Genomic DNA, 25,909 nt, shown 5'->3' with positions numbered 1-25,909 from the left:
AGCAGAGGAAGGTGCACACCAAATCGTACCAAAATTTATGCAAAAAACCTTTTATTAGAACCAGTAACAGCTGGGACAAACTAGACAAAAAGAGAAAAAAGCTCCTTGATTTCTGATATAATTCCTTTATTATACAATTCCTGCACATCTTTAGGTACCACTTTCACCAGACATACCAACTAATAGAACATTTCTCTGCTTACTAAACCCCAGTGGCAGATTCTCTTTGTATGACATGGCTCACAAGCAGTATTACCACTAATGATAGGTATGGTGCTTTAGAATGTCAAACTGCCTTTATGAAGCCCTCACTGATCAAGACGTTGATGCAGTGGAAAAATATCAGCTCTTGGGAACATACAAACGAGCAAAGGACACTGAATAGCATTTCTGTTTTAGGCCTCAAATTGCTCCTTGAAGATCTGTGAAAGAACATGATGAAATCACTTGTCTTTATTAAAAAAAAAAAACCAAACAACTGAAGAACTATGTGTTTTAATATAAACAGTCTTTAAGACTATTTAAGGTGGCGAATACATAAGATAAGGCAGAGTTAGTAAGAGAAGTGAAAGATGTCTCCATATGCATCAATTTGTCTCACATGAAATCACCAAGAAAACTTGGCTTAATTGATACCACTGAATGACCACTGGATGTAATGATACTCAGAGGCAAAGTTTTGCTGCATTAAAGAAAAACTACAGGCTCAGGTTACTTGCTATTTTTAAAGTGCAGCCTTTAGCACTGCTTTTAACAGAAAATAACCCATACAGGGGGTTACTATTGTTGTGGGATTTGTTTGCTTGTTTTTTAATCCTCAGTGTTAGAAATAAAATTCCATTAATGGCAGTCAATTCAGTGTAACAAGTGAGAAGAAAAATCCCTATTACTCTACCAAAAAAAATACACTGGAGACATGCAAGTCTGTGAATTTAAGGCACCACAGGAAAAATCCAGGAAAACACAGCAAGTTGATGTTAGCTCTCAAGAAAAGAGATGCAAAGCTTCATATAGGACATTAGGACATAGTCTCAAGCTGTGCCAGGGGAGGTTTAGGCTGGAGGTGAGGAGAAAGTTCTTCACAGACAGAGTGGTTGGCCATTGGAATGGGCTGCCCAGGGAGGTGGTGGAGTCACCATCCCTAGAGGTGTTCAAGAGGGGACTGGACATGGCACTTGGTGCCATGGTTTAGGTAGTCATGAGGTTTAGGGTGACAGGTTGGACTCGATGATCTTTGAGGTCTCTTCCAACCTTCTTGATTCTGTGATTCTATATAATAGCTTTCTTCCCCCCCACACCCCCCCAGTAACATAATAAGCTTGACCTAAACACCTTGGCGTTTGTAGGTCACACGTTATGCCAGACTTCACTCAGGTAAGCTTTCTCAAAACTAGGATCTGGACCAGTACTTATGATTGACAAACACGCCGTGACCTGTAAATAACAGCTCTCAGAAGAAAATAAAAAAATGCGTGGTTCTTTCAGGTTTAGAAAGCAGAAGAATATCTGGGTTACTATTTGCATTTCTCTACATTTTTTCTCTTTTGATTTGTTATATTGTCACTGATTGACAGCAGCAGTGGGAGTTGCAGTATGGTTAAAGTACCAATCACATTTTTTCATGATAAATGCATGAAAGCAACAATTTTACACGTAATTTGCCCAAGAGGTAGACATTTGGAACTTTTATGTGAAATCTGATGGCTGAAAATTCAATCGGAGGCAGCAGGTATAAAATGGTAGTTTTGAATTTGGCACTGATTGTTTCTTCTTGTACCAAAATTGTTCCTAACATCTACGAAAACAGACTTGAGATAAGGAACAGACCATCATGTGCTGTGGCTAATTACAGTCATTTAGCTGATGCAGAACAAGTCTGTATTACTGGATGACTCAGTGAAGATCCACTACTGAACTGCTGAAGCATGGCCTCAAGTCATCTCAGGATTAGATGGAAATCAAGCAATGTATTTTTCATGTTTGCTTTTATCTCATTTCTTCTTCTTTGACTTGGAAGTGTTCTTGAATCTTTAAGATTACCAAGTTCTAGCAGATCCTTCTGACAAACAACTTCTAAGTACTCAAGTACATTTTTAGCACCTTTAGGTGCTTCTAAAAACCACTAATGTTGTCCAAGACACAATCTCTGAAGTGTTCTACTTCTTTGCCTAGCAGAACTCTCTCAGGTTAGTTCTAGCTACCACACTCACAAATGTCAAAGACAGGGAAAGGAAAGCTTACACTGATCTTTCCGTCTTCAGAAATACAAGGCATTTGAGCCCTGATGACCCTAAGGTGTCTTGGCTAGGAAGAGGTCTACAAATCATAAAAAAACTCTGTCCCCATTCAAGTTGGAAAACCTACAGCAGACTCATAGAAGAGTCATCCTCTCCTCTCAATTGAAGCTGTCTCTTTCCACAGTTGCTTCCGAACCCATGCCACCACTTTTTCCTTTACAAGTACCACATCAACACACAATCCTATCTCGAGGTCTCTAATTCATACGTTGAAGTTACAGCAATCAAAACTTTTCATTTCAAACAATTTCTCCATTACTCTTTTTTCTACTTTCACTAGGAATTCTACTTCTTACTCAGCATTTTCACTGCCTACCCTACATTTTGTTAGAAACCTTACCAATCAGCAGAATTATACTATGAACTAAGGTTTTGTAACAAAACAAGTAGAGCTATGTTTTGATGCACTGAGGAAGACATCAGGGTTTGTGGAATTCAGGTATTGAAGAACATGAGATAACTGGTCAGCAGTCTTTACCTCATAGACCAACAGAGAAAGGACAATGCATATACTTGGAAAAGAAACAATGACCAAATCAGCTTTAGAAAGACACAAGCTATAGGTCACAAATATAAAATATTATCATCAATTAGTCTGCAAAAACTTAATAGATAACACAAAATTTAATGAATCCTATCAGGAATGATACTGAGCAAAGAGAGTTACAAAAAAATCCTGTGATCAAATTGCTAATGATGAAAATACTGGAGGCTCAAAGCCATGGGGACCTCTACATACTAATCTGGGCCATGCTGAGGCTGTATCAATTAACAAAATTCCAAGCTAGAATTAGGTTAATGGAACACATATGTCAGGAAACTGAAGTCAGTAGCTTGCTTAGAGCTTTAAGCAAATTTTGTCTTTTTGCCAGAGTATCATTCTGTGTGTTCAGTGGCAAAGAGCCTGCTCGCTCACTCACTCTCTAGCGTATTAAAGCTAGATTCCTGTCATCTTAATGCAAAGCCAGGCAGAAGTGGTAGACAAATTGGTTAATCCAGTATTTCTTAGGAAATGTGTTATCCATCAAGCAGTACAAAGTAGAATCAGCTATTTTTCAACCACTCCTTAAAACATGGCTGAACAAGAAAATTTAAGCAGACAAATCTACAGGGACCTAGGATTCTTTGTGGAGCCTAACCAGATCACAGACAAATTGACTGCTGAATTGCACTACCACAGCCATCTCCTCAGGACATACTTTCTTGCAATTATTGTTAACCTAGATTATATGACTTCTAGTCTCTTGAATGAAACACTCTTGAACACCAAGTTTGAAATAGAAGATTCAGTGCAGAAAATTCTTTAAAAGTTGACAGGACCATATTTTTCCTATTCAATTTTTTGATTCCAAAGCTAATGATCTTGTAATTTCATTCACTGCTCCAGATGAATGAGTTCCTGAATGAGCAGGTTACCTAAACAGGATATCGCAAAACACCTTTGGAAATAATACAGGTATCACAGCAGGTTTTGAGAGCAGACAACTGAATTTATAGTTTAACACCCCGGGAAAGCCTTCACAGGAGTCAATGTTGCTTTTTTCAGAATACGACATGAAGCCAGTGGTATTCATGCAGAAAAGGAGAACAAGGCTGCTTTACGCTGCAACCTAGCTTTAAAACTTATTTTTAAAAATTATGGAAGACAAAGTTATGTACTTGGCTAAGATACACTCAAGAGTTCAGAACTTGAACAATTTGTGCAAACAGCTTTTCAGTTTCAGGGTGTGGAGGGGAAAATAATAATTTTAAAAGAAAAAAAATCACTATCAAGAGAAAAGTAGAGAAGGTAAATCAAGGGTTATGAGAGATTAAACCAAGAGACAGAAATTCAAAGACACAAATTGTTAGCAGGCAGAGTATTTCTTGTTACTGTTAATCCTCAGCCAAAATCCATACACAGCATGTTGTTGAAATCTTTAAACTGATTTTGAGAACAGGGCATTATGAACAAAACTGTCAGACAGTTCCTCAGTGAAAAATGGTGTAAGGAGGAGAAGCTGTAGCAGGTGAAGCTAGAGCTTGCAGCTGACTGTAATATTTATCCAAAAAATCCAAGTTGCTTCTATACAAGGAATGAGCCACTTTATAGAAGTAGGTTAGGTCCTGTGTAGCCTACACAATACTATAAATTTGCTATGGGGCAAAGCTACATCTGTTCTTAAAAGAAAGACAAACAAAACCCAAACCAAACCAGAACAAACCCAACCTCCTCCCCCCCACCCCCGCCAACTAAAACAAAAAAATACCCAACCACCAAAAAAAGCCCAAACAGCTGAAAACTACAAAAACAAAACATAAAAACAACAAACCTGTGCTAAGAAACCCCATAATGAAACACCAGATCACATTCTAAGTGTTCAATACAAAATACACATCATAAATCTTTTTATAAAACACCACAACAGTCAGCAGAACTAACAAGAATAAAATGTCTGACTAATCTGCTGTGAAAAGCCACAGGGGTCACTGCATCAAGATTTCAAAAGTAAAAGAGACCATAATCTAAATTCACAATTTGCATTAAACTGGCTAGAGATGCTCATTCCTCCTTCAAATCAATAACTTCTGTAGATATCAGAACCAGAACTGGACCAAAACCACAGCACTAATCTCTCTATTCTCTGATCAGAAAGCGTAACACTAGCACTATAAAATAGTAACTGTTATTCTCTTTCTCTCCATCTGTCTACAGGGTCTTGTTATTGGTTCCACTCATCTCAGTTGTCCTCTCATTTTATCTCAGTCAGAATCTCTCAAGCTACGGAAGCACTGGCTTAAGGTTATAGAATCATAGAATCATAGAATCAAGAAGGCTGGAAGAGACCTCAAAGATCATCGAGTCCAACCTGTCACCCTAAACCTCATGACTATCTAAACCATGGCACCAAGTGCCACGTCCAATCCCCTCTTGAACACCTCCAGGGATGGTGACTCCACCACCTCCCTGGGCAGCCCATTCCAATGGCCAACCACTCTCTCTGTGAAGAACTTTCTCCTCACCTCCAGCCTAAACCTCCCCTGGTGCAGCTTGAGACTGTGTCCTCTTGTTCTGGTGCTGGTTGCCTGGGAGAAGAGACCAACCCCCTCCTGGCTACAACCTCCCTTCAGGTAGTTGTAGACAGCAATGAGGTCTCCCCTGAGCCTCCTCTTCTCCAGGCTAAACAGTCCCAGCTCCCTCAGCCTCTCCTCACAGGGCTTGTGCTCAAGGCCTCTCCCCAGCCTCATTGCCCTTCTCTGGACATGCTCCAGCAATTCAACATCTTTCCTAACCTGAGGGGCCCAGAACTGGACACAGTACTCAAGGTGTGGCCTAACCAGTGCTGTGTACAGGGGTACAATGACCTCCCTGCTCCTGCTGGCCACACTATTCCTGATGCAGGCCAGGATGCCATTGGCTCTCTTGGCCACCTGGGCACACTGTTGGCTCATGTTCAGGCGGCTGTCGACCAGTACCCCCAGTTATTATACAAGACCAAAGCTCAATATCAGCACAACATCTTTAATTGCAAGTGATTTCAGTGTCATGGTATAAAAACAAATTTAAAAGTTGGGCATTTTAAATTTTTAGACATAGAAGATAAAGGAAAAAAATCACATTATAGAATGAGAGTGATGACTTGTGAGTGTTTTCATTTAATGAAACTGGCCAACATGTCTTCAGGAATAACTTACTAATTTTTAAAGTTATCGTAAAGTTTTGAATGTGGTTAACAAACTAAAGCTTGCTGACAAAAATGTTACCGTTTAGTATTTCACATAAAAAGTAATTCAGACTTTTCTTTTGTATGTCACTTCTCCATAAGTAATTTTCCACTACTGCTTAGATGTCAGGTCAATCAAATGTGATTAATTAACCTATTTCATTTAGTGAGAACTTTCCTGTTATATATTGTCACAGATTTAGCACAGAAGGTGTAATTTATATGCAGTCTCTTACCTTGAATTAGTGGTATGTACCGTGCTAACAGTTTTGCTCTTTTCTTTTCATATCCTTTCTGAGTAATGTCTCCTAAAGAAACAAAGAAATAAATTTACATTGTTTTGAACAGTTTTGACATAAGCCTCATTTTTTGGTGATACCTATGGTTATACTTGCTTACTTTAAATCAGTCCCATCAGCAATAAAGGCCTGGCCATGTCGAAGAATTTTGTGGCCATATACACACCATCACCACAGTGTTTTCTGTGCACCCAGGAAAATGCTGTATACCTGGAGGTATACAGCAGAGGAATAGTGGTTTTGCCTGCAGCACCTGTGTTGAACCTGGCCCTGGAGATAACTACCATAATGCAGAACACAGCACAAAAGATTTGCAGCATAGCAGAAGTCAACAAAGCATATAAGCCTGGCTCCGCTGCACCCTTCCAGGGCATCAGACATGCTCAGTATACCAGGGCTCAAGACAACATCCTTGTAGTGCCTTCCAAACTCTAGACCATGCTGTTCACTTTCAATTGAGCAGAAGCACATTAGTTGCCACTTCAAATTCTAGGATGTCATATCCCCCTTCTCAGCACTAGTTTTTATTCAGATGTCATCTGATACCCTGCTTTAAACTTATACTGCAGGCTTCACTGGTAAAACATGACACATTTTTGCAGATTAAAGGAAAACTTCTGCAGAAACCCAAAATAAATTCTTGAGACATTTCAGAATCTGTATGCCTGTGATTCTACTATGAGAACAAGGTGGTTCCATAAAAAACAGCAGCAAGCTTAGTACAAAATTAGAAATACCCAATCCCCCCAAAATTTTATAGGCTTTGTCCATTTTCTTGATCTTGGCACAGACATGAAAACAGTGATCTCAAATAACTTAAAAGCACTCTTCACTCCCAAAATTCACACTTGCTTAAAGATGGTGAGATAATAGGCAGTTCCACTAACAAAGCCGACTTTAATCTCTCAATACCTGGCAATTGCATAACATGAAATATAACCAAGATTAAAGATAATAAAAATATTTGAAGATATTTTAAAAATATTCTCAAGCAGGTAACTTTTAGAAATATAGTCAGATAATTATCTTGAGTTTAATTAGGACACATAAGTGAATTTTTTCATGTAGGTCTTTGCTTCAAACACATTATTCCTGCGACATTTTGAAGAGCTTATCAAAGCAAACTACAGAAAGGAAAAAAAAATAAATAAAAAGGCAAGAATTAAGTAAAACAGCCTAACTGAATTTCTCCATCCTGTTCACACAAGGAATTGAAGTCTGGTAACCATAAGAGGAGTGGGAAAAAAAATTAAGTTCTGTCAATCTTGGTGCTCTTGGTGCTTGAATGGATTTAGGTCTGGCATTTGACAGAACTCCATGAACACTACTCCATGCTATTTCAAAGGCCATTCTGATCTCAGCTCCAGGTGTGCAGTAAGAGCTGACACAACGCCCCAAACCTGGGATTTTGCTGGGAGTTTGTCTTTATCCTTATCAAAGTTTTCTGCAGGCAAGAATCAAAAGAGTTCAGAGGGCAATCCAGAGAAAGACAAGAGTATGATTTACATTGGATTCATTCCCTTTAGAAAGGAGGCTATAAAATCATATATAAGACTACATATTACTAGTAACAGTAATTTTTAATGCATCCAGACGAGTGACACATCCTGGGCATGCAAAAGCAAGAAATGATCTTATTCTATTTTAAAATGTTTCTTGGGTATTTGCCTCATTATATAAGATATGGTTTTGTGTTTAATATTGTCCACAGCAGTACATGCTCTGAGCGTATTTCCTCAAATGTCCAACTCACTCCTTTGTGAGAAGACACTGCTAACAGAAATGAAGTCACTTCGTTCTACCATCCCTTCAAAGGTACTAACATTATACCAAAACAAGCAATGCGAGCTTGAAGACACTGTTCAAAATAGGGAGGAAAAAATAGTGCAAATCCTGATGTGCTTCCAGCACTGGAAGTACTTCAAATTACAAGCAAACAGAATTTGTCCGTTTTCACTTATAAGCATGTGTAAATATTTCATATCGAATTTGGACACAAAACAGGAATGCTTTGGTTACCATTTTTTTTTAAGGCAGAAATTCTTTTATTAGAAGAAATATATAGAAACATTCTATGTGTGTGCGTATGTTATGTACCAAAACAAAAACAAAATAAAAAAACCAACTGCCCAAGTAAATTTGTATGCACGGAAACTGCCGATCGAAACGACAATCACACTCTTTTAAGTAAATCATTTCTAGAAAGAAAGAAAAATAATTGGGAAAAACCTCAAACCAAACCACCAAAAATACCACCACCCTAAACCACCAAACCTAAAAATCTCAAGAAGCACTAGCAAGAACAGTTTGTAATTTGGAAGACTAAAGCAACCTCAGCACATTCTTTAAGAGACAGATGCTGTATAGAACACAAATTTGCCTTCCATAACTTCGGTGAGGAGAGTAATTTTCACAGCTCAGTAAATGATTCAAGTATTCCTTCAATGTATTAGGAGATCAGCTATCTTACCAGCTATCACTCAATTGAAGAGTTGTGTCAAGGAAGCAGCAGTTCAGAAGACGGCTGAAAAGAGTCTCATTTAAACCAAAATATCTTAAATTTTGGCATCTCACTGCATTTGGAAATTCTTTGATTTTTCTGGAATGATGAGTTGAAAAATTTCCCTTGTACCTGGTTAAGAAAAGTCCAAAGTCAAAAGCACCTCTGTCGACTTTTGCAGCTCCACTGGAAAGTCAGACTTTGCTGCCTAGCAAAGCTTTCTTTGTTTCTCAAAAAGCTACGGGGTGGATTCTCCCTGACAATTGCTCTCCACCCCCTCACCCTCAGTGGGATTAACCCATCAATTGGGATTCTTTGTGATCCCTCACCTCTTCCAGAAAGAGCCGTTTAGCCACATCTGGTATGTTGGGGCCACAGCTGCCATCATTTAGCCTTGCTTTCTCACTAATTATTAGATTACACAAAAGCAATATGAGGTTCCTCATTCTCAGCAAACTATCTGGGAAGCATGAATAAAGGTAGACACTGAGTCGAGCTGCTAGTTCTCTGCCTGGAATATTTACAATTTTAAAACTATAGCATATATTTTAAATATATGTCAGAGGCTTCAGGAAAATTAATCAATACAGAGATAAAAGGACTGGAATTTCTTAAAGTGATCTGTAAAAATTATTCCCTTAGTTCACAGAAAAAGTAATCATGCTGTTACCCCAAAGCTACCCACATTTTTATTTCACAGTATTTGCACTACAGCTAAGATCATCTTAATGCCAAATTAATGAAATAAAAATTGCTTGCATTTTATTGGGTTTTCACGAATTATTTTTCATTGGCTATCCACTATGAAAATTTCAACTTGCTTATTTTCAATTCTGAAAAGCAGGTGGTGAACAGTAACTGCTTCAATGCAAAACAGGAAACAAGTACATGTTTTACTGCCTGGACACAGCCGCCATGCCTCATTGCATTACAAAATCCTCATGCTGCAAAATCCTGGTTTTGTGATCTCAACTATTTTATGGTCCTCTACCCACTGGGTACTAATGCTTGGAAATATTTTTTTAAACTGGTAACTGGACATATGTGAGCTAAGTAGTTCATAAATAAATGAAGTGTGCCTAACAGAACATTATTTCCTTGATTACCATGAGAAAAGCACACCTGCGAGTGAAGAAGCCTCTCCTCCTCAGTGCATGTATGGACAGAGCCTGCTGGTGCAGCTCCTTTGCAGCTTCGTATCTCTGCACTGAGGAGTCCTTGAAGACTTCTAATGGTGAAGGGAAGATGAGCAAGATCACAGAATCACACAATGGTAGGGACTGGAAGGGACCTCTGAAGATCATAAAGTCCAACTCCTCTGCCAAAGCAGGACCACCTAGGGCAGACACTGAACAGCTCACGGAAAGGTGAGCTTGCTATGAAGTGAGTGACTTCTCCAGCCCTTAATGAGTAGTTTGCACTTAAATTCTCCCTGGGAGCAGTCATAGGAAACCACACATCACACTGTGCTGGCAGTTGACCTCCAGGACCTGTCATGTAAATGCTCTCTGCAAGGTGACTGCACATCCCATACACCTGAGGATGGGTCTGTGAAAACCTAGTAAGAAATGTCTCCAGGCTGCCAATTTGCAGAGCATTAACATACAGGCAAAACAAAGAAAAACAAACAACAAAACCAAACAACCCCCCAAAACAACAAAAAACCCGCAAAAGCTCTGCACTCCTAGCAACAAAATTTATCCTTGCAGCACAATGCATTAGTAGATCAGCAGGCTTCAGAAACCCTTTGCTAATAGCAATCAACACATAAAAGATTAAAAATGGAGACAGCATGACAGTAGGACAAAGTTGTTTGTTCATCAAGGGGCAAAAGCAGGGCAATAGCCACATGTAATTCTTGAAATGACTACTGAGTCATTACGGTGATCAGCTCTGTATCGTCAGTCATATGGGATGCAACTCAGAAATGTCACACACCAAGGGTTACAGCTTTCAAACTCCAAGGTATGTCATTTGTTACAGCACCCTGATGGCCAGTACCAGCTGCTGACACCTTTGGAAAGAATAGGATGGGGAGATGAAATGCAGCAGGATGGTTTTATTTATGCCTAAACTTGCAGTCACAAACAAGACCTTGAGCAAGAGGAGAAGGAAAAGGAGCAGCAGCTCTCCTGGGTGCTGAACTCCATCAGTGGGCCAGGCCATGCAGCATCAGGCACCTTCATGCTGCAGCAATGAAAAGCTGATGAAAAGCCAAGGTCACTACCTTTCCAAATTGCTATTCTCCTATTAACACCTGATATCAAAGTCTAAAAAACATCTACTAAGGCTGCTGTTGTTAGTGTCATCTTTAAAAGAAGGTGAAACCAGCGTTATTGCAACCTCTGGTAAAGGAGTTGATGGATGAGTCCCCATGTAGTGAAGTCTGCTGCACGAAAAGCAGTGATATTCTATTAAGACTTCATTCTGGGATTACCGAATTTATGGATCAGAGGACTAATACCAGAGTTGTAAGATTATGACTTCATGTCTATGAGTACTTGCCACACAGGGAAGAAGTGAGACACTATCCAGCAAAGGCAGGCAGGCAAGAGGCACTGGGATTACAGGGCAGAGTTAACAAAAAGTTAACCAAGGTCTTGGAAAAAAAACAAACCAAAACAAACCCAAACAAACAACCCTCCCCCCCTCCCCCCTTTATTATCCACATAAAGTTTTGTGGACTTTTTCAGAAGAGAATTATATTACTCTGTGTTTAAATACACTTAAAAGGCTTGACCTAGTGAAAAACTGGAAGGACATATTCCCTTCCATCGTGTTCCCTTCCATGGCTGCAGACAAATGTCATACAAATACGGGATGTGATAGCTGCAGAGAGCTCAGGATTGAATTATGACCCTGAGAAAAGTCCCTAAAGATGGACTGAAGATCCAAATACAAATCCTTAAAGACAAACCATAGAAATATTGAAAAGGGAGAAGGGTAAGAAAAATTGCTGAAATAAAATATTTTTAAGAAAACCGGAATTGGTTTAGGGCTGTATTTTCTTCATACATGCTCATGAGCTTTAATCTGGGCTGCATATCAGCAGCTTCTACCAAGTGACAGTTCACAATCATTCTTACTAACTCTCAAGCTTTAATTGGCATTTAATTTTAAAAAGCTAACAACTCTCCCAAAGCTACCACTAATGCCCATCACAAGCTTGGGTTAACTGCTACACATTCTTCCAGCAGATATATTTTTGTATAAATCAGGCAACAGTCAAACTGACCAACAGGTGACAAGGGAACCAAAAGATGAACATGATACCAGCAATTCAAGAAAGCAGTTCAGACCTCTGAACTGGGCAGAAGCCAACACTTGCTGCCATCCCTGAGATATGGTCTCTGGTAGGTCTGTGCTGTTTCAATCTGATAATAAAAGTGTTTTTTAAAAAATAAATACATAAAAAAAAAAATCTGTAACTATTACTTACACCTATCTGAAAACTGGTGCACTTACTAAACAAACTGGTTCCAAACAGGATCCACATCCACACAGCTCTCTGTAAACCATGGTCATTGTGGGGTTTTCCCCCTTTTTCTGCCTGCTGAGGAAACCCCATTGTTCTCCTGGGCAAAACAGAAGTTTACCACTGATTTCCTTCCCTAGTAGCTGAAGGGAAATCAACAGTGCACTGATAAAGCAGCAAGACATGTCACAACTGTCTGTAAATAAGTAGTCTATTATGTAGTCTTGGTTCTACATTTTTAGCTACTCCTATTTCTGCCATTTGAATCTTCAATTCTTTTACAAGCTGTATATCCATCATTACTGAGGTTTCTACTGAAATAAGTGACTCTATATAGATTAGTTATACTGCTAAACTCAGTGGTTTGGGTTTGTTGTATTCATGGCTCTTAACTAGGAAAAGCACCTGTTTCCATTTTTTGGCTCTTCTATAAAATTCATGCTTGTCAGGTAACCTGAAATCCATTCTGGCATGCAATTTCTCGTGAAAAGTCTTTTTTTTTTTTTCTTTCTCTACAGAACATATCTTCATTCCAAGACTCAGTCTACAGCACTGTATTTCAGTCACAGCTAAGCTTATGTTCAGGCGGTCTTTGACAAATCACAGAAACTGTAGCCACATGAGAAATGGGTGAAGCTGAAGGAAAGAACACTTCCTTACATCTGTAAGTGTGTAAAGAATTCAAATAGCAGTCCCTTATCCTGAATCATTGCTATTTTCTGAAGCTTGCATATGATAAGCTAAGTGAAGTGTGAAAATATCTCATAATCTTTGATATTATACAAATGTGTTTAATATGGAAAGAAAGTGACATCTGAACATTCCATATGGGGCTGTGTTTGACTAACCTGTAAGAAATTCTGTTTCAAAGATCTTATTTTAAATGTATTGAGATGCCTTTTAAGCAGTATTAGAAGTACAGCACAACTTCGGTGAAAATATATGTTACCAGCAATTTTTAATTTGCAGTAGAACTTTCATCCCCTTAACAGAAATTACTTTATCAAAGTACAAAACTTGTCTGCACATAAAGTAAAAAGGTGGAGATACCCAACTACTTAACTATACAGTTTTATTAAACTTTTGCAACCACGGTGAAATCGTTGAAACATCAAGTTCTAGAACCTAGACACATAGACATTGCAGGTATCTTAACGACAGAAAAAGAATTATTTTTACCGATGTTAGTAGCAGAAGACTAAGCTTTCCACTTTGTGCCCTATTATACAACAGGACTACTTATTTTACAATACCATGAAGCGTGCTTTATTGTGGCCTAAATTTAGTCTGATCAAGCCATCAGGAATTTTGTCACTAGCAAAGCAATGCTAAACGGTACAATTGGAAGACTGCACTCTGACACATATGCCACCTGTTCAACTCGAAGTTTCAAAGCAGTTGCTAGATATAGGCACTACTTGTACTTTACAAAGCGAAAGACACCAAAGTAAGTAAGTATGCAATACAGTGAGGATGAGAAAAATGTATTATGCATTCCAGGTTATTCTGTTCTGCACAAAGCCACACTTGCAAACCATGCACGCACACTGAGAGATGAGATGCTCCTTAAATATTGAGCTGCCTGGCTTTCAGCCGTTATTTGCTTCATCTGCCAGGAGCTGATATTTGACAGGGTAGAAGGTTAAATAACTAGATTGAAAAAGCAACCTGGCAAGTTTCCAGTCTCAGTTAGCCCAATTAATGAATTGTTCTTACACTGCTTCAGTAAATCCTTAAGCTTGCTCCACAGAGAGATAGGAAAAGCTCAAACTCTGCTGCCTCCCTTCTATCCCATTAGGGCTCTCTGTGGAATACAGAAACAAATTCACAGATACCAGCTATACATACATCTGTAGGTGTACCAGTCTGCCTCTGGCTCCTGCTCTAAGTAATTAAAAACTAGTCCTGTTTTATATAGGCTGAGATGTTTCTTTTCAATAAAACATACTCTCATCTGCTATTGCACTAAAAGGTCAAATCAAGAACCATCTTCATTAAGCTTGCATTAATCTATGGTTTTTATTTCCACAGCAGATACAAACTTCAAAATATCATAACTTCTGTAGCCTCATAGCATCAAGGCAATTTTACGTATAAAAATCAGTTTTGAATCACTCATTTGGTAGGTTCTTTGAAGCCGATTAGAATCTTCAACTAGAGGTTATGAACAAAATTTATCAAAGCAGATGCAGCTTTCAAATCGCATTATTATGTAAATCATGAATGTCACCATTCCCTTTAACAAGCTGATGAAATCTACATGCATGGGGTGGAGTGGTAGAAATCATCTGGTACACAGGTAATGTATTGTCTGCTTCTGACACAAGCCACCAAAAACATGGTAAAAATACAACCTCTTAAAATTTGAGCTGAAAATTATTTTGGTAAAATAAAAAATGAAAACATTTTGAAAGTATGTGATACACATGGGGTATGTCCTCCTTTTAAACACTACTAATAAAATGTTATTTCAAAATAACCCAAATGTCAGTGTACTGTAGAGATGAAAACATTCAGACTTTTTGCTTGTCACTTCCTAGATGCATCAGGAAGTGCATCTAGGCACGTAGTGATCAATCATTATAATGAATTAGCCTAGAAATAATTGTCTGAACTAAGTAATTTTAACTTACAGCATGCAGTGGGGAGGGAGGGCGAAGATGCTTTGCTACTAGGTACAAAGAAACTTATTTTTCCTTCACAATTTCTACTGTGACAACATCTAGGAGCAATCTCAGACCAAACTCTCTTCCATGGTTACCATAAAACATTCCTTGAAAACTGTCTCCAAACATGCAAATCTGGGTTTGCCAAATACAGAACAGGGTATATCTGTACAGCCAGGTATAGAAATGAGGGACCATAAAGAAAACTTTCTCCAGTAGTTTTCGCAAAAACTTTAATACACATTCCTCTCTTATAAAGCTGTGAAGAGGAAGGATTTGTTAGCTAATTTTCTCCGTATAATTTCAGATAAGACAACCAATTACAAAAAAAAAAATTTATATCTACTTGATAATAAACGTCTTGTATCATGAAGTCATCTCTTGCCTTGAGGAATGCGTGTATAAAAATGAAAGAGGATATATGTACTATTTAATGCTGTGGGAAGTTAAGTAGTTGTAACTCTCTTTCTCATCCAAGGAGCTTTTTCATTTTTCCTTTTACAGCCTCCACACACTCATCACACAGGGATTAATAAGCAAGATGAAGATATTTTTGACTATTAAACTCCTCTATCTTGTATAAAAGCTTTATTTTTATGGTGTGCTTTTTGGATGCCAGTGATACTGACTTTTCCTGTTCTCTCCACTCAGAAGTTACCCCATCAGCTGCAGATGTTTCACAAACAACTGAGCATTTCATATTTACCATATTCACAGTAGCTGGGGAGCCCTGGTTGCAGCGAGGATTTGGAGACTCCCAGCAATTGGCAAGTCTTACACAGCACATCCACTTGTAGGTGAGGCTTCCAAAAATCACAGCTTTTATATTGTTTAATAAACAAGTTTACATGATTCTAAATATGTAAAAACCTCCGACTTCACCCTCCTCTTGGATTTCCCCAGAGCCCAGAAGGAGGCCAAGGGAATGTCTTTATCTCTTTGGCTTTGATCATGCACCCCCTCACAATGCCAGACATCTGACTTCATGGCCTTGGTGGTCTGTTTCTAAATAAGGAAAGTTACATACATTCCCATAGCATTTCACAACTATGTTTTATCTAAGCTATATCTTTCACTAATATTCATAGATATTTCACTAATAACTAGATATTAGTAACAGACACTAATGATAATACAAATTCACTAATGGTTTTATGCCAATAATAGGGTAATGTTTGTTTGGGAGGTTCATCTAAAGGCCAACTTCTATTTTGGGTCCCACTGCTCAGGCCCCACTACTTCAACCATACACAACTCAAGTTATTTCAATTTGTAAACTATGAAACTTTTTTCAACGGATTTCTAGGTCTTGGTTTCAAGTTTGGTTATTTCCTGACAGGTTATTACCATACCCTCAAAAGCACCATCAAACCATGCTTTTGGAGGAAAGGATAAATGAGTTTTAAAGTTGATCTTGAGATAACTGGAGTGGGGGTGGCAAGTTTTACTACGAATGCAGATCTTTCGACTTATTTTAAAATAAGACCTTCGTCAGTATCCATGGTAAAGCTGCAAAATAGCATAGCTCAATGTAATTTTACTAGGAAATGAGACCTCATTTAAAGACTTTTTATTGGATCCACATAAATCATCTGATGTGATCGTGAAGAAACAGATGAAGTGATTAAGGGTTCCTGGCTGAACTACAAAATTCTAAATGACATTGAAAGACTTAAGAAAAACCCCACCAAATAACCAAACACACACACACAAAAAAGGAAAATAAAAAAAAAGAAAAGTATGTAGAAAAGCAAGCCAGCTGGTGCACACAAGCAACCTCTCACAGCAGGAGGAAACAAAACCCAAAAAAACCAAACGAAAACAAAACCACACTGAACAAAACCCCAACAAATACACACCAGAAAACCCTCCCCCAAAAAGACCACCGAACAACACAAATAAAACCCAAACCAACCAACAACAACAAAAAAAACCCAACACCCCAAAAAGAACAAAAACAAACCCCCAAAACATCAATTCCTACTACAACCAGAACACTTCAGTACTTACAAGCTTGGAAAGCCCCAGCAAGGGTCCCTATAATGGCTAAACTAACACTTATTTCTAGTTGCAGCATATTAAGTGCCTAGCTAAGGTCTGGAGCCTATACATGATCAGCAAAGTACTTCTCTGAATCTGCAACTGGAAAAGTGCAAGAACAGGACTTGAAAAGGCCTTTCTTGACAACTCTCTTGAACAGGAGCTGTGATCTACCAGTGAAGCTTATTACACAGTGCACACCACAGATCTGTTCAAAGTCAGCAACTGTGAGCAGTCACAAAAATTAAATCCATCATCTTATTCCAGATTTCTGTACAGAAGGACATTATCAAGAACCAAGATCATTGTACCCCAGCCTTCCATTGCTAGTGTTGGTTGTGGACAAGTGGACTGCTTCATTTCTGCAGGTCTCCCTTGTCAACTTAGTGACCGGACAGAAGCCATCAGTTTGCTACCAAGACTAGGAAATTTAGCTCCTCAACCAAAAAATGCTGATTTCTTTCCAAATATTTTCATATCCTCAACTTGACAACTCTTCTTTAGAAAAACAAAGAGACTTCTAGTTTTTGATGAACTGGAGCTCTCCCTGAACAGCAAGAAAATGTCATTTCTGCCAACAGCATTTTTTCCTCATTTAGCTTGTTGGAAAGAGCCAAAGGAAAGCCAAACTGAGTGTCTGTAGTCTTAGATACTCAAGCCCACAACTAGCACTGTGTTTGAGGTTGAATGTTTCACACTGCTACATGCTGCTGCTACTGAGGCAGTAGCTAACTAGCATCAATTTCTATACAGTAAGGTTTGTTAATACTGAATAGTGAAATGCGTAATTTTTATTACATCAAGTATCAAATGCGAGATACTTCTCTTAACTGGCTTCTAAAAAAGAAGAAACTATGTTAAGGATAAAAGGTGAAGCAACTCCAGTGAAAAAAACAAAAATGAAACAACTTTTTCAGAACTTCACATGTAGCAATAGCCACAATCAAATGCTGCAACGGTCTGAAAAATACTCAGTTGCACCAAAATATCCTTAGATATCAATGTAGCAATGATGTAAAAGAGGTTCAAAGAAACTTGTAGATGGGAATCTAGAAGCACCACTACAGCAACCAATCTCTTTTCCAAAGAGTGTCACCACTGATTAGGCACAAGAAATAACACTGCTGAATCTATGGACCATAAGATGGTGACGGGGGGGTGGGCACAGTCTCTACCACAGTAAGAACACCTCAGATTCATGCCTACCTGAGGAACCTGAACATACACAAGTCTGTAGGACCAGATGAGATGCATCCCAGAGTCCTAAAGGAATTGGCTGATGTAGTTACCAAGCCACTCTTCATGATATCTGAGAAGTCATGGCAGTAAGGTGAAGTCCCTGGTAACTGGAAGGGAAACATTGCACCCATTTTCAAAAAGGGTGGAGTGAAGGACCTTGGAAACAGAGACCTGCCAGCCTCACCTCTGTGCCTGGGAAGATCACAGAACAGATCCTCCTCAAAGTTATGCTAAGGCACGTGGAGGACAGGGAAGTGATGCAAGACAGCCAGCATGGCTTCACCAAAGGCAAGTTCTGCCTGACCAATCTAATGCAAGATACACTTGCTGTTCCAACAGCAGCAACAGGCAGATGAAGACCTTCGGTAGTAGATAAGTAAGTTCCCAAGCCAAGGCCAAAGGATAATGAAAGATATTGGTATAAACAACAGGATTAAAGAAAAACAGATTAATTTCTCCAAGCCTCATGACACAATACATCTGAGCTAATTTCATAGGCTACTACTGCTGAAGGATGTAGCTCTGCTTGTAACTCCCAATCACTGCAGCCTCCCATATGCCAGCCTTAGACCTCATGGGATCACAAAGTATGCTAGATCAAATCACTAACCTGAAAAGGTTAACAAACAGACCTATTCAATTTGTGCTAGGTAAGTTAATGAACTGAAACAACTCTCTTTTTTGGCACCAGAAGCTTCTCCATCTCCTTTGTTCCTACAGGGTAAGTGGATCCTCAGATTCACTTCTGACATCTCTACTAAACAAAATATCAGCAACACACATGGAAAAATGTAGTACAACAGCCATGAGTGTCTGAGCCAGGCAACTCATTCAAGATATTTGCCTTTTCCTTCTCTCAAATATGTCTTCTCTCCACCTCCTTTTGCATCTTGCCCATACCATTTACATATTTCTGTCAAATTTGGTGTGTGTGTGTGTTTGGTGGTGGTGTTAATGCAAATTCCAAGTGTTTTTGAAAGGACATTTAAATGTGGCTGAGGAGGGGTGTGGCAGAGTGATTTTTCACCCTGGGAAGTAGGCAAAGGGTGCGGCTGCCCATGGCAGGATTGCAGCTGGAAGAGACAGACCTGCTCCCCTACAGCGTGCCCTAAAGCACTGCTTCTGCCACAACTCTGCACCAGCTCCAGTACTCAGACCCCTCCTAAACCTGAGTAAGAGTAACCCAGGAAACAAAACTTTAAGGTAACGAAACTGAATAGGTGGGTAAAGGCAGTTTTCTTTTAAGAGAATGATCTGAACTTGCTCATAAAAAGGCCTGTCAAGTATGCCAGAAGCATAGAGGACAGCAGCCTGTGGCTTAGAACACAAGAGGAGACATCAAGCAGCAAGGGACTATGCTGTCCTCAACCACTGGTGAAATACCACAGATAGTCAGCTTAATAAAGTTAAGGTCTTCCCCCACAGCTCCTTAACAGTGATCACTACAAAGTGATTACTAAGCACTTAATCACTTTGACTCTCTTTATGAAACTAAAGAGATTGCAAGCAATTCCTTTTAAACAGTACTCATCTATCAACTTTAGAAAAGTCACACAGTTGATGCCGTGACGGTGAAGTCTAGTAGAAAAAAAACACACCACATGCAGTGCTACCCAATACTAACAGAGTCTGACTGCCCAAAACAAAAGTTTAAGACAAACATTGAAGACAAGTGTAGTTCAAAAACATCAGATCTAAGTTTGTCCATTCAATCCAGTGTAGTCCCTTGCGTGCAAGTACTGGGAAAACCTACATGACCACATTTATTTTTTCAACAAGCCCTCTGACTCATCCAATCCACTGAAGAGACATTGTTCAGTGAACAGAATATTGAATACATTTGGTTGGGTTTGTGGTTTGTTGTTTGCTTGTGTTTGTTTTTTAATTCTTTTGTCACAATAGGACAGACTTCAGAATGCAAGAGCATATGAACAAGGTCACAGATAGGGGTACAGGGCAGAGGTAGCTGCAAAGGACTTACTAGGTTAGCACCACATGTTCAAATATTTTCATCCTTAAATAGAAACTTTGTTTATACTCAAAATGGTTTTACTCAGATAGGCTATGGTATGCAAAGCCTGCTGATTCTAACTTCAGATTTAGTCTGAGAGTGGTTTTATTTCAGAGAGTTCCGCCAAGATCCCCAGTAGTGCCTCTTGTTGGTGTTCAGAACCTGATTAAGCAGCAACCACCTCTTGAATGCTTGGGACTAGATACAGTACAGAAAGCAGGATCACATAAGAATTTAAAAGTAAAAATGATAGTAAAAAACCCCAAAAGACATGGCACTGCTTGCACAGAAGTTTGTATCTTCAAAGGTAACAGCTGGATCTGGTTTCACCTTGTATAATCTGTATTAAAACAGTTTTCAGATGCACGCAGAATCAAGATATCTACTGATGAGTTTTCACTCAAGACTCTTGCACCTAAACCTAAGAGATTGGAACATATAAGTTTCCATGTGTGAAATTCACTACCAATGCAACTGTCCCTAGTTCAATGCAATAGATTTTGACATTTGTCTCCAAAAAACCTGGCAAACTTAAGACAACACTGACATTACCCTTCCAGATGCTGTGATACGGAAGCATTTTTTTCAGCCACTTACATAGTTATGTTTTACAGTTTCCACATTAAACTACTTAATGTCTGGACTCATTCTGACAAATCTCTGTTTCAAAACAAAGAGAGAAATGTCAGAAGATCATGCTAAAGGGCTGCTATTTCCTTCCAAATTAAAGCAAGTGGGCTTCCAGGCAATGCAAAAACTCATAGAAGAGCATCACAGAAAATGGGGGATGAACATCATCACTAGGGAAACGACAATGTAACATAGATGATAGCCACTCCATGTTGCAATACTTGCTCCACATAAGCTTACCCAGCAGGCTAGCTGAACTCCATTTCCAGCACAGTTCACTTATTTACAAATTTTTTTTTTTTTTTACTTCATTTTCAGGAAAGCACAACATGACTTTTTATTGTTACCAGAAAGGACTGGGACATAACTGTATATCCATATAAATGTCAAAAATGGACTGTTCTGCCTTAAAGTTATGAGTCTGTAGTTATTTTCCCCTTAATGCAGCAGTTGCCCTAAATACAGAGTTATGATTTGACAACACCTCTCTCAATGGAGACTTTAACTACCACCACGGATTTAAAGATTTTCGAGATACATGAAATGCACTAGCATTTTAAACTGACACTCCAAATCATGTTTACATTGTTTGAATAATTACTTTGAACATTCATGAGACAGTTATTCCTGCTCATCCCAAATAATTCAGGATTCTACATGATTTTAGAAGCCCCTACATTGCTAGTAGGAAAAGTACAGATACTCTTGGGAGTTAAGGATTTCAAATAGCTATAATTAGTCCCTTCATTTTTGACTGATGATCAGAAGGCACTTTAATGGCCTTAATGCATTTTATAAACAGCTGTGGAATTTTAAATCAATTAAATTCCTGCTAATCTAATAGGTAGAAGTTGCTGATGTTACCTGTACAAATGCTATGTTTCACTTGCTTTTCCCATTCATCTAACTCAATCAGGCTTCTCAAGTTTCCCAGTTTTCTTTTTCCAGTCTTGATTAAGGAAAAAAAAAAATCACCCAGGACTATTCACTTACCTACCCTGGCTTATTAATTCATGAAAGTATTTTGCTTTTTACAGCTGGAAAAATTACCTTCCAGAGGTCTACCATGAGAGCTGTGAAAACCTGCATCCCAAGTTCTCATCCATTTCCCCACTAGTCTGACAAATCTAAATAAAACTGAAAGAAGTCTAACACAATTTTCTTGTATAGAAGGTTAGGCAGTACTATCACAGCCTTTTTTAATCTCAACAGTTACCTAGAAACTAGGTGAAATAATGGTTACCATATTCTTTAAGACAGGATCTGGAAACATGTAATAAGCTTCTATTAGAATGTGACAGATAGCTCTTAAGTCTTAAAAAAAATACAGATTTTCTACTTGAATAACCCAATGGTTTCATTCCATTAAGCATGTATTACTTTGCTGCTACTTAAAATGCCTAAAAAAATCCATAAATCTGCTGAAGTTACTATTTTATCACCTAGTTTATCATCTGAAGGTAGAATGTCAGCATGGTCACTTCAGGGATTGTTTGGTTGGTTGAGGTTTTTTTTTTGGTTGGATTTTTTTGTTTGTGGCATTTTGTTTTGTTTTTACATTGGTCACAGTGTAAAACTGTGCTTACAAAAATATCTCTATTTGAAATAATCTGAAACACATTTTGTTGAGGGTACTTCTATTAGTTATGCACAACAGCATTATTTTCCAGTGAACAGTCATATTATCCTCCTAGCAAAAAACTAGGCAGTGGTCTTTATACAGCATCAGTTAATTTTACTACAGTCATTTTACTCATACGATATTCAGTGACAATGACTGATAAGTAAGTTCAAGTTTTGAAGCTCAGAATTTCCCTTATAAAGGAGCATTGAGAATCTGCTTAATGTGATGAACACAATTTTGATAACATCAATATTACGAGTCATCAATCTATCCAACAGTACCCTTCAGTCACCACAAGGAATTATCTCATACCGATTCATAATCATTTATTTTGCATTGTCAAAACATTGCTTGTTAAACAGCAAGGCTTCCTCCCATTATAATTTAGCCAACGTCACTTTTATCACAATCACTAATTATGGGCTCAGTGAATAGCCAGTAATGAAAAAAAATCAATGGTGGGGCAGCAAGGAAAGAGCACACAGCTCACAGAATGACTGTCAGGCATGTCTCTTCTTAAGGAAAAACGTCTGTCCAAATCTATAAAACTGGTGTTAATTCCCCCACTTATCCAGAAGGGCTTATCCTGCTATTCACTGCAGCACATAATCATACTGCAAATATGACAGAGATATGGCTACTGAACTTCACATATTGAATCATGCTACACGAGACACCACCTACCCCATTTACAATCTTTTTATCTTTATTATTCAAAAAATATCCATGTACACATAACATTAAGCCTCTGCATGAATGCCTGTGATTGAGTTCTTAAACTGCAACAACACAGCAAGCATGATTGAAGCACTTCAGAGTATTGCTCCAAGTTAAGCATAAAAGTATATATCTATTGCTTCACTCCACTACTCAGAAATAGCCACTAAAGAAAGGTAAAGTCACCACTTGTGGGTTATCACCAGCACTGAAGACTCTGGACAGAGTTGGATAAAACCAAAACCAGGCTCTGTTCACAGTCAAGAGAAATCCACCTGTTTGTAGCGCTACAGTGACTGAAATAAACAGTAAAAGCAACCCTGATGCAAGAGCTGCTGAGCAGAAGACACAAGGAAATGCAGCAGGGTATGGAAGACAACTACTACAGGCACTAGTTGTCAGATATTAGTTATGCCTAACTTTTGTGTGTGTAAAATTATTTTTTCTCCTCTGGATGCACTTCAGACAATACCGGTCCTGCCAGGGGAGAAGGATCAGCAACACAGCAGTTGTGTCAGTACCCATTCAGTCACTAACCCTGTTATATCTTATTTATATAGCTTTCATTTTAGAAGTACAAGATATCGTTTACCTCTTGCCACCATCTACCATTTACTGGTCTTTCCTAGGCATTCTGCTCTTCTTCCCCTGTCATCCCGAACTAGTGCTGGAGGTACAAAACAGTGGAAAAATCACAAAGCTCAATATTGCTGATAAACACTTGGTGATCAGAGCAGACAGAGAGGTGGGGTGAAGACTCAGTGGTCTGTGTTGCCATGGCACTGGGGAGAATGGAGCAGCAAGATGGAGGCTCACCATTTTTCTTCCACTTACCACCTGCAATACTGCTGACCAAAGGAGCTACACCAAAAATAAGAAACGTCTTGACCACAATGCCACTCACACACTCTGCACAACAGTAGATAACGAGGTATAAATATGATCCCAATTTCATATCTCATTTGCAGGGGAAAGAGTTCAACATCAAACAGCAGGGACAGATGGACAGATTTGTCCTCCTCACTCCCCTGCCTCCCACCCCCCAAAAATGGACACCCTTTGGTAAAATACGTGACTTCAGCTACACTCAGTGCTATCCCAGAAGATTTTATGCTTGTAAGTGCAATCACACTGTAAAGCTATAAAGCTAGTCTGCAGTTCAGTGCATTTATCACTGGCTCCTCCTGCTTCTGGTGCCAGCCTGTAGTCACAGCAATAACTGGCATGTTATCTAATAAGAGATAAGTTCAGCTGCCCCTAGCCCCTGTAATCTCTGAGGACTGGCTGGAACATAAAGGAATTAATCTCTTATCAAATTTATCCTTCACTAAATGCAACAACCAGCTACCGAGCCTTTAAGCTACCTTAATCATCATAACTATCCTGCTACGATTTCACAACGCATAGACTTATCTTAATGTTTAAGACCCATAAAACTTGCTGGAGAAAAAGTAATATAGATCAGGATTTACATGAAGCCATTTTATTATTTAAGGAGTTATCTATCATCTTAACAGTTGCGTAAGATCAGAGTACCGAGCCACAGCTACAAATGAATATAGAATATGAGGAACCACTTCAAACAGAAGTTAACAAGAGAGAAACTCTCAGAAACTGAGAATCGTGCTGATGATTCTACTTCAGTGCTGTCAGACTGTGATTGATTATTCCATTTCTCAAATAAGAATTCATATAGTCAGGCCATAAGTAATTTTTTTCACCTGTCCTGGAGAAGGAGAACAAGTGAAGCTCCGTCTGCATCGTTCAGGATCTAGTAAGAGTTGTGGCTTGATAGCCATACATCTCTCAGGTACACGTTATTGACAGTTAGAAGTTATTCCATGTGGTTCTGGTTCCCTTTCTCTTCCACTGAAAAACTACAGAAGGCTTCTCTAGTGTGTGCTGTGCCACAAATATCTTAAGAAGAACATGAAAAAAAAAGTCAAATATTCACATTCATTGAAAAAAGGAAATATGATAAACACAGAGCTGCCTTTTGTAGTTCTTCATTCTGTGGTCTCTGGAGCAGCCCCTGACTCCTGCAAACAGCTTTTACAAGTATTTCCAGCACCTAAAGTGTTTCTTCACTCTTCAATTAGCAGAATCTAAACATTGTGAAGGACATTTGAAAAACACCCTTTGTTAGGAACAGAAAATCCTCATTTGCTAATGGTCAGTGTCAGACACTGATATATTTATAAATTGATATCCTATGGAAATCAAACCAAACCAAATCAGAACAGTGACAGTATCTGCTAAAACCCAAATCTGAAGAAAACTATGACTTCTCACTTATTTAGGCAATGGTTGTTGGCACATCTAATGTTGGTACCACAAGTTTCGAAAGTCTAGAAATATAATTCATTCTCACTAGGTCGATCAGAGGAACATTTCCTGTTTAAAAATACCCATTTCCTTAACACATTCTTTCATCTGTCATACAATCACATCGCTCAATTACTACAGCAATGCTTTTAAACAGACTGGTTTACTGCATTATTTAAGAAGAGTAACCCAAAGGTGGGTGTACCTGAAAAGGGAGCACAGGGACAAAGGTGAACACCACCTCTACTCCTTTTCTATTGCTCAAGCTGACATGTCCAGCTACAGTTTCAGATTTCACCACCACAAAATACATTGTTTTGGTTTACCAAACTGCTCAGTCAAGACAAACTCACAACCAGCAAAAATACTACATATGAAATCA

General features: G+C 38.7%; 1 protein-coding gene across 4 annotated transcripts in view; it reads right to left on the bottom strand.

Annotated features, from left to right (window-relative positions):
- DIP2A (disco interacting protein 2 homolog A) overlaps window positions 1-25,909 on the bottom strand; it is a 100,804-nt gene that overhangs the window by 62,538 nt on the left and 12,357 nt on the right. For all 4 annotated transcript variants that reach the window (XM_054381216.1, XM_054381215.1, XM_054381214.1 and 1 more), the window contains exon 2: window positions 6,238-6,309. In XM_054381216.1, the coding sequence (XP_054237191.1) occupies window positions 6,238-6,309 (72 nt within the window). The remainder of the gene's footprint in view (window positions 1-6,237; window positions 6,310-25,909) is intronic.

This window comes from Indicator indicator, chromosome 5, assembly GCF_027791375.1.
Source record: "Indicator indicator isolate 239-I01 chromosome 5, UM_Iind_1.1, whole genome shotgun sequence".
NCBI classification, from domain to species: Eukaryota; Metazoa; Chordata; class Aves; order Piciformes; family Indicatoridae; genus Indicator; species Indicator indicator.
Note: the sequence above shows the minus strand (reverse complement) of the source record. Positions and strands in the feature narration are given on the sequence as shown.